This window comes from Notolepis coatsorum (assembly GCF_963971535.1).
Source record: "Notolepis coatsorum genome assembly, chromosome: 20".
Taxonomy (NCBI): Eukaryota; Metazoa; Chordata; class Actinopteri; order Aulopiformes; family Paralepididae; genus Notolepis; species Notolepis coatsorum.
The window spans coordinates 3,934,640-3,953,671 of record NC_140184.1 but is presented as its reverse complement, the minus strand read 5'-3'; the positions used below and the strand labels follow the sequence as shown (position 1 = coordinate 3,953,671).

The 19,032-nt window shown below is 40.8% G+C and overlaps 1 protein-coding gene across 4 annotated transcripts in view; it reads right to left on the bottom strand.

Moving 5' to 3' along the window:
- Window positions 1-14,232, bottom strand: part of LOC311247052 (telomeric repeat-binding factor 2-like) — a 61,460-nt gene extending 47,228 nt beyond the window's left edge. For all 4 annotated transcript variants that reach the window (XM_084337346.1, XM_084337347.1, XM_084337349.1 and 1 more), the window contains exons 1-3: window positions 14,048-14,232; window positions 9,000-9,095; window positions 6,903-7,036 (exon numbers count right to left, since the gene is read on the bottom strand). In XM_084337346.1, the coding sequence (XP_084193472.1) occupies window positions 6,903-7,036; window positions 9,000-9,095; window positions 14,048-14,216 (399 nt within the window). In that variant the 5' untranslated portion in view covers window positions 14,217-14,232. The remainder of the gene's footprint in view (window positions 1-6,902; window positions 7,037-8,999; window positions 9,096-14,047) is intronic.
- Between the last annotated feature and the right edge of the window lie 4,800 nt (window positions 14,233-19,032).

The window sequence follows — 19,032 nt, the reverse complement described above, 5'->3', positions numbered from 1 at the left end:
GTAACATTAAGTAAATTGTGTTCCGCTGGGAAAGACTGTTCATCACTGCATACAACTTGGTTTAATCCAAACGTCCATTCAGAAACATTGTATTATGAAATAAGACATTCTGCGATATCTGTGACTATTTCCCCTTCTTGGTGTGTGTTCAGCTGACACTGTTGACATGCCTGCCCACTACGCAAAACTAGTGCTCTGGTCACGCATCCACTCAACTCATAGAAAATCAGGCTATATTAAAAGTATCTATACTAATAAAATAGAGTATTGAACCATTTTTAACAGCTGGGTATCGAGATACTTTTATAGTATCGGTGTATCGTGCAACACTAGTAAAAACATTCATTTTGACATTCTAATTTAAGAACTTTCTAAATAAAATAGTTCACTATTTATATCAATGATATTGTCCAATTATCTAGCAGTCTCAGTCAATGAGTCAACTAGATGTCCCCCTTGGAAGGGTGTGGCCGAAATGACTTTTACTTAAACCATTGAAACAATTCGGACTTTATAAGAATGTTCGTTTATTAGAACTTTGATGTCCAGCATCCAGCTCATCCTTGATATAATAATCACCAGGTGGTCAATTAAACAAGTGGTTAGCTTGTAGCTGATAGTCAGTAGTAGCTTACATCCAAGCATTAGTGGATAATGTTAGTAGAGGTCGACATGGTATTGGTAATGTTCAACCAAGTCGTCTCTGATGATAGTTCGTTGCTAGTTAGGTTTGCAATTTAGCAACCGGTACTGGATAGTGTAGCCAGACGTTTTAGCCAGGTAACAGTGTAGCCAGACATTAGTTGGTCTGCATGTAGTTGGTCTATAGTCAGCTTGTACATTCAGTCAGCGTTTAGTCAGTCAGCATACAATCAGACGTTAGTCAGTCTATAGATTATTTACCTATACAAAAGGAAAGGAAAATAAACGGCATTAATTACTAACTAGATATATGAATTAAAGAGAAATGCGGATATTAACGGCGCATATAATGCTACGTACCGTTGGCCAGTCAAGAGTTCGCCCACAGGGCTTTTCACCTTACAGTCTAGGCTCAGAGTGTCACTTAAATAGCGCGACGCGCCGGCGCAGAGACAGCTTACCTGCTCAGAGTCGCAATACGTACTCCAAAGTGCGTCCACTAGGCGGCACCAGATAATAATTAACTCATGCAATAAATTTATACAATAAATGTTACTCATGATAATAATGAAGGATAATAATGATAAATATATTGGGAAAAACGTCGGATAATTCTCCAGATATTGTCTCTTCTTTAAATGTTTGTCAAGCCCATATTTATGCTGATGACACTACTGTGTAATGTATTGCTGACTCTGTACAACTGGCCATTGGGAACTTCCTTTAATGTCTAATTAATCTAGGGACATCTATGGACCTCAGGGAATGTATTCCCAGCGTCAGAAATATTGTGTCTGTTACTATTCTTGAGTAAATTGTAATGAACCAAAGGAGATTATAAATTATTATTCGTTTTGTTCCCCATCTTTGATGGTGAATAACACCATGCGGACAATGACCAAAAGCAGAAAGATGCCACTGAGCTCATTCAGCACCTTCTTGAGATCAAGAAGACGTAAAAAAGCTAAGCAAATTAACAAAGGGCAGATCATTTACAGGGTTTTTTGAAGATACAATACAGAATTTTGACATCCGGACACAATATGAATATAGAATATCAGGCCTGTAAATGGCTTTATATGGTCGAGTCATGCGTCTTTTTAAAGGCCTCTGTCTCCTCTGTCGGATGGCACTGTTAAATCTGGATTTAGTACCACAAGGCGCCCGATAGAGGGCAGCAAAGACTGTGAATGAAATCTACTGTAAGTACAGTTACTTTCATATAATGGCGATAGCTGATGGCAGAGCTCGGAAGGTCTGCTTTTTCTGTTGATGGAACATCCTTCAATGCACTTTAAAGATCAATACTATTCTAACCTATGCACAGTTCAAAGCCATGATCACTAATCACTCTAATCAGTCTAACTATTTTAGCAGATTTTCTTCGTTTTATCTTAATTTTCCATCCTGTATTTCAGGCGATTTTTATCTTGTTGTATTATTACTATTAATCTTGTTTTATTTATTTGAACTGTAACTCGTCATCATTGGAAATGAGGGCAACCTCAATGATATTAAACAAGTGTAAAGAAAGGTTTGATGATGATGATTACTGCTACCAAGCATAAATTAGTAACCATAATTAGTAAGCATAATGGTAGCTCAACCTGTGTACTGTAGCATTACTAGTTGCTCTGCTAGGAAAGACTGTTCATCACTACATCGCTTATACAACTTGATTTAGTCCAGGGAATGTCTGGTGATATTATTCTGACCGTCTCCATGTAGCTATGGGAGGCAGTTGGGGTAAAAAAAAAAGTTTTGAAATTAATCTAAAATGGATGTGTGATATTGATAGCCCCATTATAAACCCTTTCATAATATTACCCCCATAAGACATTTCAAACCTTTGTTTAAATTCAAAAGGCAACTGAGGTTTCCTTAGTTACAGCCACGTCGAGTGTACAATAAATACAAACTCAGTTAAGCAAAAAGAAAGCATATAAAATCACACAGAATATAAAATCATAACAATAAGACAAGTAAGGATAGCAATCAATTAAAACATATACAACTTGATTGACAAAGGTTGGAGATCAAGGTTTTAAACTGTGCAACAGAGGGGAGAATCTCAAGCTGTAAGGACTGTTGGGAGTTCATTTCATGAGCTAGGGCAGCGGTTCTCAAACTACGGGTTGCGACTCAAAGTGGGGTCGCGGGTAGGTGACAGTGCATTGAAAAAAAAATTATAACTCAGATCTAGTTTTCCATCTGGCAGTAGGGCTGAGCCCAAACGTTTGAATGTTCAAACCTTCGTTCGTTACATTGGCATTCAAATTCTAAATCAACATTCGAATTTTTTATAAATATATATATATATATATTTTTTTTCATTCTGTTTAAACCAATGGGGGTTTCTTCACAGTTGCAGATAAAGATTAGGCTACACTAATATTATAGTATAAAAAAAAACTGATGAGTTATATTCATGAAAGAAAGTTGATTTAGTTGGGGTGGGGCTTCTCCCTGGGCTGGGTCTGGAAAGTTGATTTATAATAATAAAAAAAATACTAGTTTAATCAGATTAATCATTTTATTCAAATTGAGGATTTAGTTTGAGGATATTTATTAAAAAAAATATATATATTTTTATTATAGACTTAATATTTTTTTGTAATTATTATTATTTTTTTTATTAAAAAGAAGGTTCGAATGTACGTTTGAAAAACCCTGACGAAGTTCGAATCCCAAAAACAGGCTTCGGGGACAGCCTTATCTGGCAGAGCTGTGTATTTGCCATGTCTCGCCCCTTCATCAACGGAGGCCGACACAGTATTCCAATCATAGCTGTCAACATAGGCAGGAGACAAAACGTGTACATTTTAGCCCCGCCCCCGCCCCCTCCCACTCGGCCCCGCCCCCTCCAAATGGAGCTGCCTCGTCGCTTGCCATCTGCTGGTCAAAACCTGTATGTACCCAGCCATTCGTTTAAGGGTAAACTGTAAATGTTTTTTCACAGGAAATGCACTGTATTATTTTACAGATTACTTTTGTGTTCCTACTTTAAGTGTAAATGCTATAAAAATACAGTAAATTACCTTTTATCAAAATATGAACCATTAAATAAAGGTTGTAATCTGTAAATGTATTTGATTTTACTGTAAATGTTATGATGAATTGAAAATGGGGGAAGAAGTCCTTCTCTGCTAAAAACAAGCCATTGTAATTGCTCCCACCTTGTGGTGAAAACGGAATTCCCTCATTTATACATCTATTGCACTCTTCCACAGCCAGACACTCACATCACATCTTAACTGTAAACAATCATTCTTCACATACCACGAGAGATAAACATATTTCTTCATTCATATCAACAGTCACAAAACATTCATCCAAACTTTATCTGACTTGCTTTCACGCAAACCAGTGCAGCACGTCACTATTCTGCTGACGTCATTCATTCATCTAAGCCAATGGGAGGTCACATTGTTCAGTCATACCACACAGACCAATGAGAGACGTCGATATTCAACCAAACTCCCCAGTCATCCAAAACAGGAAGTAAAAAACGTTTCATTATTATTGGCAACCTTCCTCATTATATGCCAAACCAGCCCGATTTTTTTGTATCTGCTTTCACAGTTACATTCACACCTCTCACCCAACCTTAGTTCATGTCATTAATCCTTACGTAAACCACTTCCCCGCACGTAAATTGAATCTAACGTCACACGTTAAGCCAAAACCGAATATTTTCGTCCGCCATCCCGTTTTAAACAGCGTAAATATGACATTTATCTTCGTTTTTAAAGCAATCAATTCATATTCGCCAACTCCTACACATCATAGCTAGTATCCCTCCGTTTTTAATAACAATCCGACCGTCGCAACATATTCTAAACACATAATATTCGCTGACGTCGTGTTTTCCACCGTGTGAGACATTGAAATCAGCTCGGCATACTTTACACTGCTGCCACCTGTCGTCACGGAGGGGAATTGCAGCCATTTTGTAAAAATTAATAAGTACAAAATACGTGCCAATTCCGTGAACCGTGAACAGGGCGTGAAGAAGGTTGAAAAAACAGGAGAATCCCGGGAAAAACGGTAGGGTTGACAGCTATGATTCCAATACACATCTCACTACATCCTGCGCATGTATAATCGCGGGAGAGGGGTCTGGTCTTTTGTGTGTAACCTGGACGGATAGGTTTGTTGTCAGAAGCGGTGCCGGTTGGCCACGATGAAATGGGCTCTGCGCATAACCAGCTACTATACCACACTGAAGTGAGGTGGCTATATCGAGGCAGAGTATTAAATCACCTTTTTTAACTCATAGAAGAGAAAGAGTGTCCCCTTCACATCAACATACCTGTGAGGCCGGATTTCCGCCAAAGCGTACCTGAACGCATTTTCTTTTCATGTTCTGGCAACATATTTTGGCTTAATATGCCATGTATGTAATATGCAATTCCATTGCTTTTGTTGATAATATTCTATTTATTTTTTTGATCCACTTTTTCTCCTCCTGTTTTTTTTCTGTGTTTTTCTCCCATCCCAATTTAGTCGTTATGCCAATTCCCCCCTCCCCTTCCTGGTTGTTGCTCGCATGTGCCCCCCACTGGTCGGTCTATGGAGCCCTGAAGTCTATCAAAAGCTTCCTCCGAGACATAGGAGACAGCCAGCAGCATCTTTTCACCTGCCAGCGCGGACTCTCATTGGTGAGGTGTAACGTGTGGGAGGTCACACTACACTCACCATCTCCTTCCCTCGCTGTGCAGGCGCCCTGACCGACCTGTAGGAGTCGCTGTTTACAATGACCAGAATACCACCCACCGGCTTCCCTCCCGCTGACTCTGCCAATTGTAGGCCTGCCGCGATAAGCAATAAATCGATTAATTGCCGCGATAATTAAAATTAATGCAATGATTTTGACGGGCGCGATTAATTGCTATTTGCGCGTTTGTTTTAATGAGGCGGAACCAGTACCCCTCGTCAGTCACTCCGTGTGGGGGGCCGCTGGCCTTACTACACATAGATATATATCTATGTTACTACAGAGCACAGCACGGGAGCTCCGTGGGGCACTAGCAACGCCACATATAGCTTAACTACATTTCTCAATAGTGTTGCTCCTTTTAACCAAATAGCGTTCTTTGTAGTGTAACGTTAGCTATTTTTAGACCCAAGTAGTTACTCGCTACTGCCCGGAGAAACTGGACTGCTAAATAAAGATTAAAGATCTAGTGTTGATGCTCATTCAATGCCAACATCATTAGCTAAATAGCTAACAAACGAAATACAACGTATAGCATAGCTACAACACAGAATAACGTTAATACAATTACATGCATCATTGTTTACAATGAACGGGTGGGACTAGTCAAAGGACTGGACACGGGGACAAGTTAAACATGAATACATTTATTATAACAGGTAATCGAGTTGCGCTCCCGTGCCTACGCACCACAGGGCTATTCTATTCTATACGGCTTTGACGCTTCCTCCTCATCGTTGATTGCCTGTAGTAGCTGCATCTAACGTTAGTAGCTAACGTTAAAACTAACCTAAAGTTAGTTGCTCACCAACAATCTCAACATTTGTTTTATCATTAGCTCAAAAACACAGAACCGGACGAGATGCTGCTAGGATAATAACAACAATACTTCCGCTCCGGTCGGTGGGCTTCAAAATAAAAGTCTAAAACCGGAAAAGACGGAGCGGTGGGCTTCAAAATAAAAGTTTTGGGAAATAAATTTCTCAAAAAAAAATTCTCTAACCGGTCGCAATAATATCGCTTATCGCGATATTTTCGGGGGCAATTAATCGCCCAGCAAAATGTGTTATCGTGGCAGGCCTAGCCAATTGTGTCAGTATGACGGCCGGCCAAGCCGGAGGCAACGCTGACAGCCGAATTCGATACCAGTGTCTCTCGCGTTGGTGACGAGCGCTTAGTGCGCTGCGCCACCCAGCCGCCCCTTTTGTTGATAATATTCATTAATTTCATTGATAACATAGTGCTGTAATTTTATTTTCTAATAAATATGCATGATCAAGTTCAACAACGTGTGCTTTTATTTTGATATTCCTTATTTCCACATTGAAATTACGTGATACATTAAGTGTGGGGTCGCCAAAAGAAATCCTAAAAAAAATGGGGTTGTGGTATAAAAAGAGTTTGAGAACCCCTGAGCTAGGGGCATCATAGCAAAATGCAGATGTACCCTGTTCAGAGCAAACTGGACCTTAAGGACCAGCCAGTCACTAGAACGGGTTCCATAGGTAGCAAAATTGAATGCGAGGTTAGGTGCAGAACTCACCATCTCCCTAATTGACGTACGTATTCTCTCCAGGACTGGCTGAGCAATATCACATATATGGCCGATGCTGTCCAGAACCGTCACGGCCGAGTCCAGAGGACTGACAGACTCATCAGACTCATCAAACAGGCTGTCTGTAGGCAGGAAGATAAACAACATTCATAGTGTTCTCATAATGTTTCAGACTCATCAAACAGGCTGTCTGTAGGCAGGAAGATAAACAACATTCATAGTGTTCTCATAATGTTTCAGACTCATCAAACAGGCTGTCTGTAGGCAGGAAGATAAACAACATTCATAGTGTTCTCATAATGTTTCAGACTCATCAAACAGGCTGTCTGTAGGCAGGAAGATAAACAACATTCATAGTGTTCTCATGTTTCATGTCAGTAGAATATCTTTCCAAAAATGTCAGGAGGGGTGGGGGGGGGGGGGGGGGGGTGGGCGTCATTGAATTATTTGATTGTTTCGTTGTTTGATATGAGACACTTGCTTTACCTCAAGATACTTTATGAAGAGAAAATCACAAACTATCAGGTACAAATGAGCAATATAAACAATATAAACTGTTTGTGAGGGACTCATTGTCTAGGGCAGGGGTCAGCAACCTTTGGTATCAAAAGAGCCACTTTTCCCCCGTCCCACAAAATAAAATGCTCAGGGAGCCGCACAACCTATTTACCCTTAAAATGAAGATAACACAGTGTATAACGTTTTATATATCCCCAAGCATACCCCACATTTAGCATAAAACGCCTGACAATTGCATACCCAAAGTAATTTGCAATGTATTATACTTCATACTTATTATAGCACACAGTTTGTTGCATTAATGGGATTATAAAGCAACAAAAAGAAAAATTTTGACTTTTTAATTGCCGTTTTTACCTGTTCTAACAAAGGAAACCCTCAAACTCTTATGAAGAGGAGAAAAGATACTGGCTGTGTAGACCTATTTTTTAATAAAACACAGAAGAGGAGACAAAACACTGGTGTCTGTAGACCGACTTTGAAATAAAACCCTGAACTATTCAGGTATATTTGAGTCCTTCCCTTATTTGTGGAACATTTATAAAATAAAAAGTAGTCCACTTTGAAAAAAGACTACCATGTGTAGACCTACTTTGAAATAAAACCCTGAACTATGCAGCTCTATTAGAGTCCTTCCCTTATTTGTGGAAAATCTAAAAAAATTTAAAGAAACATTTTCGTTGTTCGCAAATTTCGCAACACATATCAGGCATACAGGCAAGCCTTTTGTTGACTAAATATCTTAGTTGATGAAATATTTTTTCATTTCAGTGTCACAGTATGACACCGATCTCCAAAATGAGAAAAAAAAAGTAAAAAAAAAAAAAAAAAAAAGTAAACAAAATTGGGCAGGGAGCCGCAGCTGATTGGCTAAAGAGCCGCATGCGGCCTCGAGGCCGCAGGTTGCCGACCCCTGGTCTAGGGAAATGTATTTGATTAAAAAGGAATGTGATCAAAACATGGAGGCGGGCCCCGGGACATGTGGAGGCAGGCCCAGGGACACATGGAGGCGGGCCCAGGGACACATGGAGGTGGACCCAGGGACATGTGGAGGCGGGCCCAGGGACACATGGAGGCGGGTCCAGGGACACGTGGAGGCGGGCCCAGGGACACATGGAGCTCTGTTTCACCATTTATGTATTTTACATTTTTTTTTAAACAATCTGAATACCAATGTGTTTCTTTCTTTCTTTTTTAAAGTTTTTTTTAATTTCGTTTTCATTTTATAGTTAGGTCCAAAAGGACCAACAGAAAGAAAAGAAAATAAAGCCCACCCCACCCCAATACCAGACATAAAAATGTTAAACATTTTAAATAGCCAGACACTAGGAGATGGATGATACATATTGCAAATAAAAAACAATGAAGTGATAAAGAAAAGCTGGTTACATTGTCAAGCGGTCAGCTTCCATGTCTTCAAAAAAGGTTAAGAAAGGTTGCTAAATAGTATGACATCTTTCCGTAGATCCTGACAGTATATCTGATGTTTTCTAGTTTAAAACAAAAGGTTATAGACAATAGAAGCAGAACGTACATTACAGAATTAAAAAAATAAAATAAACGTACCTAGTTTGTTGCCGTCGTTTATCCGAGACAGAAACTGCAGCACTTTAATTTTGATCGGCATGATATCCGTGTATTGCAGAGGTCGAGACATGACGCCTGGAATGAAAGAAGTGATTCCCTAATGTTGAGGATAAAGTACCACAAGAGGAGCACTGGACAAAGATAAGATATTCCTTTATTGATCCCCCTTGGGGAAATTCGGCTAAATCCTTGTTGCAATGTGCATGTCCTCTACAGAAGGAGAGGAGCTGCATCTTCCAACAAGCTAAATCCATTACTGTTAGACTAGATATAGAAAAATGTACATTACATTAGTAGTAGTAGGGAAGTAGGCTACATTATTGAATTGAATGGCTAAATCACAAGACGAGGATATGACACTGGTGGAGTGAGCTTTGACATTTGCACATTGAGAAAGGGCAGAGACCCGGGTTAAATTCCTGGTAGCGGTAGTACTTCCGGCTTTTGGTGGTGTGGGGCGAGTGGGAAGCCGGTGGGGTATTAGTAGTACTGGTCGACGCAATAGCAACTCCTACTGGGGGCCGGTTCAGCGGAGAGGGGATCTGGGGGAAACAACGGGATGTCGGCAACCTACACGCGCATTACTCTCTCCCAGTAAAACTCCTAGCCGTCACGTGAAAAGAAGTGGCTGGCCAGACTGACAGTAGGGTAGCGCACCGACCAGGACCATGACAAGCGGGGAACTAGAATGACAACTAGGGAGAGGGAGAACATTGGGGGAGGGGGGGCATGTAAGAGACAGGGAAGAGATAATCTCTTAACTCAACAGCAGAACCCCCCACAGATGCTCCAAAAAGGTAAAAAAATAAATGACATTAACACTTTGATCGCCATGGGTTAAATTCATAATTTACCATCCCTCGCCATCTCTATTTGTCTATGGAGAAGTTCCCCATTCCCCATGGCCCATTCAATGTCCTATATGTATTGTTCAGGGTGTAGCAACGTTAAACTTTTTCATTCACATATTCATACTAAAATATGGTCTAAAGTATAAGTATGTTTTTATCGTTTTCTGCAGCTTTCTTCAGAACGTGATTTATAGCCCTAAATGCATTATATTGATGATCAAATACAGTTTGGTAGGAATCTGTGCGAGATAAAAAATGTCAACTGGATGTGGAGTTACTACATATCATCTGATGATGACCGGATGGGCGGGGGATCGTTTATAATTCCGTGGGCAGCGTTAGATGATTCATCCAGAGTGGGTCATATGTTCATCATAGCAGTTTATATGGAACACGTTAGAACAGGGGTAGGCAACCCTAGGCACGCGTGCCTGCATAGGCACGCGGGGGCATTTTCATAGGCACAGGGGGCAGCATTAATTTTTTTTTTTTTGCCTTGAAATATTTTGCACTGTTGTCGCATTTATCTTGTTGAAATCCTCCCACAGGTTCTTTTTACTACCACATATTTAATTGAGACCCTTTATTTGTTTATTATTTCAATTTAGCTGGAAATACATTGCTACATCATTCAGTAACATTTGCAGAGCCTTATAACAAAAACATTATTACGGTCACCATTGTGACCAGTGGGATTAATCAACACATTTTATTATTTATTTTTCTATTTCATTGAACATTGCACATGTTAAAAACCATTTTTTTAACTCAAAATGTGAGTATTACCAAGTCAACTTGTGTTCTTAAAACAATGACAATAAACATAGTTTTATTAGGTTGAAATAATGTGGTTGTGTACTTATTTTTCTGTTAACTTATTATGGATTGAAAACTGAAAACCTTAATGCACAGTAACTGAACTCAATATTTTTAAGTTCTGGTAACTTATTATTATTTATTTTTTTACAGTGTAGTCTTGCGATCAATCAAAACTTATTTACACGATATACCTCACATTCACCCTCCATTCACATCCTGGTGTTCTCCATTAGGCCTGTAGGTGGAGCTATGACGGCACACGTGTGTGATGTGTCCAAAAATGAATGGGCAAATGTGAGTGAAATGGTCGCACTGTATGCAGCTGTTTGTCTGCATTGCATCCCCCCCCCCCCAACTCAGATTTAGGGTTGATACAACCATCATAATAATATTGTTAATAATAACAATAACAATAATGATGTAATAATGTAAAAAATATCATTAAAAAGACCTGATTATGAGAAAAAAATATTACGATGCATGGAATATTGTTGAGGCACACTAGTTACAACTATATTTCAAACAGGCACTCCATGTCAAAAAGTTTGCTGACCCCTGCGTTAGAATATAACGCTGAATCTTACCGTGGCTTCCTCGCGCCGCTGGCAGATGAGCGTGGAACAGAATTTTTTCTATTATGGGATGGAGAAATGCCCGATCCATTTCCAGGTTGTATAATAGTATATACGTCCAAATCATGTTGTTTTTTCGAGTTATTTGCACCGATCGATGTTCACTGTGTCAAGACCAGCGTTTCCGTTAGCCGGTAATTACCGGTATTTGACCGGCAAAATCTGTTGAAGTCCGACATATTTAATCTCTCCGGTCTTAATGTCCGGTGAAAATAATTCCCTGAGTCTAAGCACAATTTGATTATTTGAATTGTATTAAAATAGGCTAAAATTAAATAGCCTATGCGATGAACGAAACAATCATTACATTTGTTTTATCGTTGCTTCTAATAATGACAACGACGTTGTCAGCGAGAGCTTAGTGCTGGGTGTGCGAACTTTTGTGAAGCTGCAGAGCCGGAGCAGCAGCAGCACAATGCAGTACTCCAGCAGTACTCCAATTCAGCCATTTTCAATTCAATGTTGGGTGGGGGGCGCTGCTGTGCGGTCCCCAGAAAAGAGCCAATAACAGCTGAATCTGCTGCTCTGCATCGACATACTCTCGCAAATAAGTCATTGGGAGGTGGAGAGAGAGAGTCGTCACGCAAACCCACGATAATGTTGCCGTCTCTCTCTGCCAAATTTCTCAGTTCTTCGCTTGATATAATTAATACAAATGTCCAATATAACGGAATTCGTTAGCTCATAAAAATGTGATTATAACAGACTGTTGTTTATTAATGTCGGGCGACTGCCCACAGACACCTATTTGATTTAAAGTCGGCAGCAGCACGAGTCTCTGGACTTATTTTATTTGGAATATAATGACTTTATACGCAAAAGTAGCCTAGTTTTAAGTAAAAATATTATAAATCTACATGCCTTGATGTCATTCTTTTGTTTTGTTGTCATTCTTTTGCCTATCAATTGTTTTTAAGCTCAATAAACTCTGACCGGAATTTCTCTCATTTGACCGGTAGATTGAAATCTACCGGACACTGAGGCCGGCAACAATTTTTTCTAACGGAAACCCTGGTCAAGACGGAGTCTCTCTAACGATAGCGAGTGCCCGGACCACATATGGATGAGCACTACCGGTTCAAAGGGTCATTTCCGGTTGGCGATCTGCCGATCGGCCACCAGATGGCGCTCTTGAACCGCTAGAGAGTTGAGTGGAGCTTTGCAGTGTGTCTCAGGGCTCCGGAGGGGAGATATGATTTCGATCACAGATTTTTGAAATATTGACATCAAAGACGAGTTACGGCGTCTTCGGCAGAATGAGCATGGCTAGGAATGACGTCTTAACTCGTCATCGGCGATCATAGTGTTAATGAATAAGTTAATTGGGCTATTTGAGACCATTGTGGGCAGGCCTAACCTGATGTATTTCTTCCCTGATGAAAGAGAAAGAAGAAGAAAAACACATGTTTATTGTTTGCTGGGCACTGCCATGATGAATCCAATTTGACAAATCTTAGCCTACATCCTAATCAAGATGTCAGTCCCTCCCCTGTGTCATTCTCCATTGTGAGAAGTTTGACCATTTCAACAATTTTGGGGTTAAGTGTTTGACAAATACGTGGCCTAGCCTTTATGCTTAGGTAATATAAAATGCTTCTTCTGAGTGAGTAAGTTAAATACAATTACATGACAAGCTAAATATACGTGTTCTGCCAGAACTTTCACTGGGATGATGTGATACTATGAGTATGACAAGAGCAAAGTCACAGCAATCCCCCCCCCAACAACGTGTATGGACGTTCCATGGTTGTATATAGAATGCATGCAATGCATGGGACATCAGCCATTCTATTCTAGGGCTACAGGCAGCCATACTGGAAGAGAGAACTACACAAACGTTCTGTGCAAGGCCTCTGTTGTAGCCAAGAGCTAACAGCTAACGACAGAATATGTTAGCTGTCGACATAAAGAGGATGTTTGTTTGTTTTTAACACATTTGATTAACATTAACCCCCTCCTAATGTACAGTCTCCTCCCCATCAGATGTATATATTTTCTGTTAGGATCTCTGGGTAACAGTACTGTATATTTGCATATCGTATATGTAACAGTACTATATACCTGTATGTCATGTATGTCCCTATGTCATGTTGTCCATGTATATATATTATGATGAATTGAAAATGGGGGACCCTGATGTAAACAAGACGAAAGTATTTCTCTGGTCTGCATCCCCTTAACAATTGTGTGTATTGAGCTGTACTGTACCCATTGTGCAATCTGTTAATAAAGTGTTCATTCATTCAACGCTAGCCAGCAAAACAACAACACAGCTTTGATTGATTGATAACTTTATTTAACAGATTGCAGAATGGTACAGTACAGTACGGCTCAATACAATTGTTAAGGGGATGCAGACCAGAGAAAGACTTTGGTCTTGTTGACATCAGGGTCCCCCATTTTAAATTCATCAGAACATACAGATAGACAGTACTGCTACATCTATACATTTATGACACCAGATCTACAGATACAGTACTGTTTGTGAAACAAAAATAGTCCAGAAAAGAGTATATATACATTTGAAACTTCTTCTCTGTGTTGTAGCCAATAACTAACAGCTGACGACAGAACACGGTATAGCTGTTGTTGTCGACATAAAGAGGATGTTTGTTTGTGTTTAACACATTTGATTCACGTTATTAACGTCAGCAGAACTACAACAACACGGTCTGTCCTGCACGGTGGAACAACACGCTGTGAATAATAACTAAACTAAACTCACCGTCGAGTATTTCTCTGACGTCACAGAACTCCAAGTATCTGTCGTCATCTTTAAAAGTCTCGACCAACAAAGACAAATAGTAATCCGCAATCCAACGGTTGACAACACTTTCAACTTCTAACGCCGTGTTGTTGTTTTGATTCTCCTCAGCGAGTTCCTTTGCCGCCATTTTTACACAACGAGTCAACGACTGGCCGGCCCGGAAGTGGCCCCTCTTCTTCCTCTTCTTCTACTTCTACCACTTCTACTTCCGACTGTAATACTTCCGCTACAGGGAGGCTCGTGCAGTGCAGAGCCCTTTAATTAAGGGCTCTGGTGCAGTGCTGCTGATATATCTATTTTTTATTTTATCTCTTCCCATGGCGACTATGGATAGGGAATTTCTTTATTTAATTAAAATGTTCACGACAATACTCTGCCAGCATGTTTAATATCCATAATACTAAAGGTTTGACTAAGATTTGTATGACATTTTATTGTAATTTTTTTTGAGTTTTTGAATTTTTTTACCACCATTAGCCTTTTCATGTCACGCACCACCTAGAGGGCGCTCGCGCACCACAAGGGGTGCGCGCACCACAGTTTGGGAACCACTACTAACCCCTCACCGGCTGATAGAGCGAGTAGCATCCAGCTGCAGCTCCGGAGCGGTCCTCTCACGGGGTAGGCTGGTAAAGATATTATGCCTCCTAAAGTGTGAAAACGGAAGTACAGGAAATACTAGCTACAGGCTTTCCGGTTTTGACAAAACAATTATAGAAACGTGTGAAGTGCAACAATATTTCCTCGTTTAAGCCACTGCAACCATAGATATATAGAACACTAGATAGCTTAAGGCGGAGTCACCAGCGTCACTGAACCGCCGCCATCTTGCTCGAGTCAGCCTTGAGTGAGAGTGAGTGAGCTGCACAGACAAAAACACTCATAACTCGCTGAAATATTGACGGATTTACAAACGGGTTGGTTTATTACAAACATTATTAACGTGGCTATGATTCAAGCGGTTTGTAAAAAAAAAACATCTTTAAAAAAAAACATTTTTATAAGTATGCAGTATCATAACTACATCTTTGATGTTTATAGCAAACCAACCCGTTTGTAAATCCGTCAATATTTCAGCGAGTTATGAGTATTTTTGTCTGTGCAGATCACTCACCCTCACTCAAGGCTGACTCGAGCAAGATGGCGGCCCTACGACGACGTCGCTCTCCATTGGCCGGCAGCGCGGGTAAGCTATCTAGTGTTCTATATATATCTATGACTGCAACGGTTATGCCTGAATAATTTACTACGTGACCGGGCAGCGTGTATGCTTTTACCAACGCAGTTGTGTTTCCGGGTTCCCGTTTTGCGCTCTGATTGGCCACTGACCTACACACGTACGCCCCCCTCGCTATCGCCTTTGGGGCGTGAGATATGAAGACAGATTTAACTGGGTATAGGAAGGCAGTACCTAACAACCCAATAATAAACACTCGAAACAGCTATTACCAGACAATTACAACAGCAGTGGTGCCTGCTTCAAATGTCACGTATTATAGGCTATAAGCCCGTGTAGATCTATCCGGAATAATAAACATATACACCCTCTAGCAAAACATGACACAATGTGATCCTATCTCCGATAGAGCGGCTGGTCGCAGAGACGCGAGTTGAACGAACACATCGGGAGGAGAATGAATGAATGAATGAACCTGATGTAAACAAGACAAAAGTCTTTCTCTGGTCTGCATCCCCTTAACAATTGTGTGTATTGAGCCGTACTGTATTGTACCCATTCTGCAATCTGTTAAATAAAGTGTTCATTCATTCTCCTCCCGATGTGTTTGTTCAACTCGCGTCTCTGCGACCAGCCGCTCTATCGGAGATAGGATCACATTGTGTCATGTTTTGCTAGAGGGTGGCGATGTTTATTATTCCGAATAGATCTACACAGGCTTGTAAGTCATAAATGTCCTGATGAATTGAAAATTCGGGACCCTTATGTAAACAAGACAATAGTCTTTTTCTGGTCTGCATCCTCTTAGCAGTTGTTTTGTATTGAGCCGTACTGTATTGTACCCATTCTGCAATCTGTTAATACGTTTTCAATCAATTTTCTTTAGAAACAAATTTGAATCGACATATTTTGACCAGTCAATGGATAAAAGCAATCTGAACCTTACTCCTCCCAAATATAATGAACATATTTTGACCAGTCAATGGATGAAAGCAATCTGAACCTTACTGTTCTGTCCTCCTCCTCCCAAATGTCTCAAACACGAAACACCGTCTTTGATATCTGGAAAAGAAAATGTCAGCATTACCAGTAACTGGAAAGTGGTAACCATTACCATTACCACATTCACAATTGACTATTTAGACTTGTTCTTGTTCATCTTGAGAAAAGCACTTTTTTCCAATATGTCTCTTGCTCTGTTGCGGCGGCCATTTGAGAGGTAACCAGTTACACTGAAGACACGTTCGGCAAAGGCTTGGGATGCTGGCATCGCCAGGAGATCCAAGGCCAGAGGTTTCAGATGTGGAAACACCATAGGACTCTGAGAAATCCAGAACTCGATAGCAAATTCCTCAACGTCTGTGTTAGCACTAGCAGCCTGGTGGTTGGACAGCCCTTCTTTGTATTTCAGAATCTCCTGTCTAATGTTAGTGGTCTTTGGCCTTGCTGGACGACTGGCACTGAAAAACTTGAACCTAGGCCGCTTTGAACTGTCCGTCTGCAACACTACTATCACCGACATCTAAGAAGGGAGATCCCCCCTTGAACGGCCCTTCTAAGGTTTCTCTCCTCCACATTGCCTGTGGAGCTTTTTTTCCCTATTGTTAGGTTTTAGTGAGTTTTTCCTTACCTTCGCGTGGGGTATGTCTGGGAGTGCTTGCATTCTTTCATTTATTTGCATTCATCTAAAAAATTTTTGGACCCTATGGTGTTCTTGTTCTGTTCTTGACTTATTGTTATGTTGTCTTCTTGACTTGTTTAAAGAAGACCTGTACGGCCCATGGGGACATTAACGTGTGTTGTCGGGCCCTATAAATAAATTTGATTTGATTTGATTTGATTTGCCGAGGGTGTCTCTGCTGAAGCCACGTTTTCCAGTTCCTCATCATCGGTCACCTGCTCCACTCGCACTTCCACTCTTCGTGGCATGCTGTGAGCAATGTAGTCTTCTGCCTTTCGTAGAAGATCCTGCATTCCCTCGTCTTCATTCTCAATAAGGGTCTCAGCTGATACATGGGGGTCAACAAAACATGCTGCTGCAGCAAGAGGAGAGAACTTGACGGCTGTGACGTCAAGGAAAACGCTGAAACGATTGTGCATGTTGAAAAGCATCTTCTGTGCCAGTGAAGCTGCCTCTCTGTAGGCTCTAGCATGAGCTACATTGAATTCAGACAGATGACTTCTGAGATCCAAAAGAGCAGGCACAACGAGGGAAAGGGATTGGGTGTCACTTTGCAGCATCTTTGTGTGCTCAGCAAATGGCAGTAGAAGGTCTCGCAGCATGCCAATCTTCTGCCACTCACTGGGCTGCAGGCTGTCCCCGCTCATGGATTCGTCATGGCGTGACAACTGGACCATCTGGTCGGACGGTCTTTGATGAGGATGAGACCAGACCTCTGCAGCAAGCGCTCTGTGGCGACAGATGATTTGCGGAACTGGTTGACCCGGTGCCTTGTTTTGTCCAGCAGTCTTGGGATTGAGGCTTCCTTGTTCAGCAGCATGTTCACTACAAGCTGGAGGGTGTGCACAAGGCATGGGCTCCTCTCCATTGCTCCATAGTCAGAGTCGTCCCTACATGATGGAGATAAGAAAAAATACAAATGCATAGTTTAATCCATTTATTCTTTTTAACTTATTTATTCAATTCACAATGTTTAACCTTTTAACGTATTAACTTATTTATTATGTATATGAAATTCAATTATAACCAGTTACCTATTTATTATTATTCGAATGAATATAGAATTATTTCAACTTCAAGCACAGACTGACCCGTCAATGTCATCCTCTCCTTCCTGCAGCACATCGTTGTTGTTCTCGTCAATGTCATCCTCATTGTGCTCAGAGTCCGACTCCTCAGAAGTTGTGGCCTCTTCTGCAGTACGGAGCGGGAACGCAGCCACCATGTTGCTGCCATTGTCAGTGATCCTCGTGAGGATTTTCTCTTTTGGGATCCCCCAGGCTTCTATGCACTCCTCCACAAGCGCACTTATAGCTTGAGCAGTGTGGGGGTGAACCATTTCCTTCAGGTTCAGGAGAATATGTTCAGGCTTATTGTCTTCTGGGTTGAAATAACAAGCACTGATTGCAATGAAGGATGCAGTGAGACCCTTTTTGGACCATAATGTCTAAACCTAAGGTTATTTTGCGTGCCATGGACAACCTGTGCCTGCATTTCTCTTGTTGTTCCACATACACTTTGTCCACCAGGTTGGAAACTTTAGTCTTTTTTGGCACTCTGAACCTTTTATCAAATGTTCGCAACATCATTATGAAATCCTCATCTTCCACTGTACGTGCAGGGAGTGCTGCCTCCTCTCTGCTTAGTTGCTCAAGGGAGTTCTGTTTGTACAAGGCGCCAAAGAAATCACCTGTGGATGGAGGCTTTGGCTGTAGTGTCTTGGGTTTCTTCACATCTGCAATCTAGGACAGGAATAAATAAAGTCAGAACAGATGCAACTTCTGAAAAGTCTAACTCTTCCACTATAGGCCAGAGGTTACGTAGTAGTACCTCTCTGGACTAAAAAGGACTGTATATTCTAGGGTGACCATATTGTGATTTCCAAAAAAGAGGACACTGCCCAGTGCCCACAGCCTCAAGATACTTAAAGTTGACTCAAAGATGCCTTATAATTTTAATCTATTTTAAAGTATGCCTCCTCTGTAACTATGGATATAAAATTATTATTTATATAACCAAATTATATCTCTATAACCAAAGTTACTCAACATGCTTTATTATGCCTAGTCATCTGACAAATCTCAA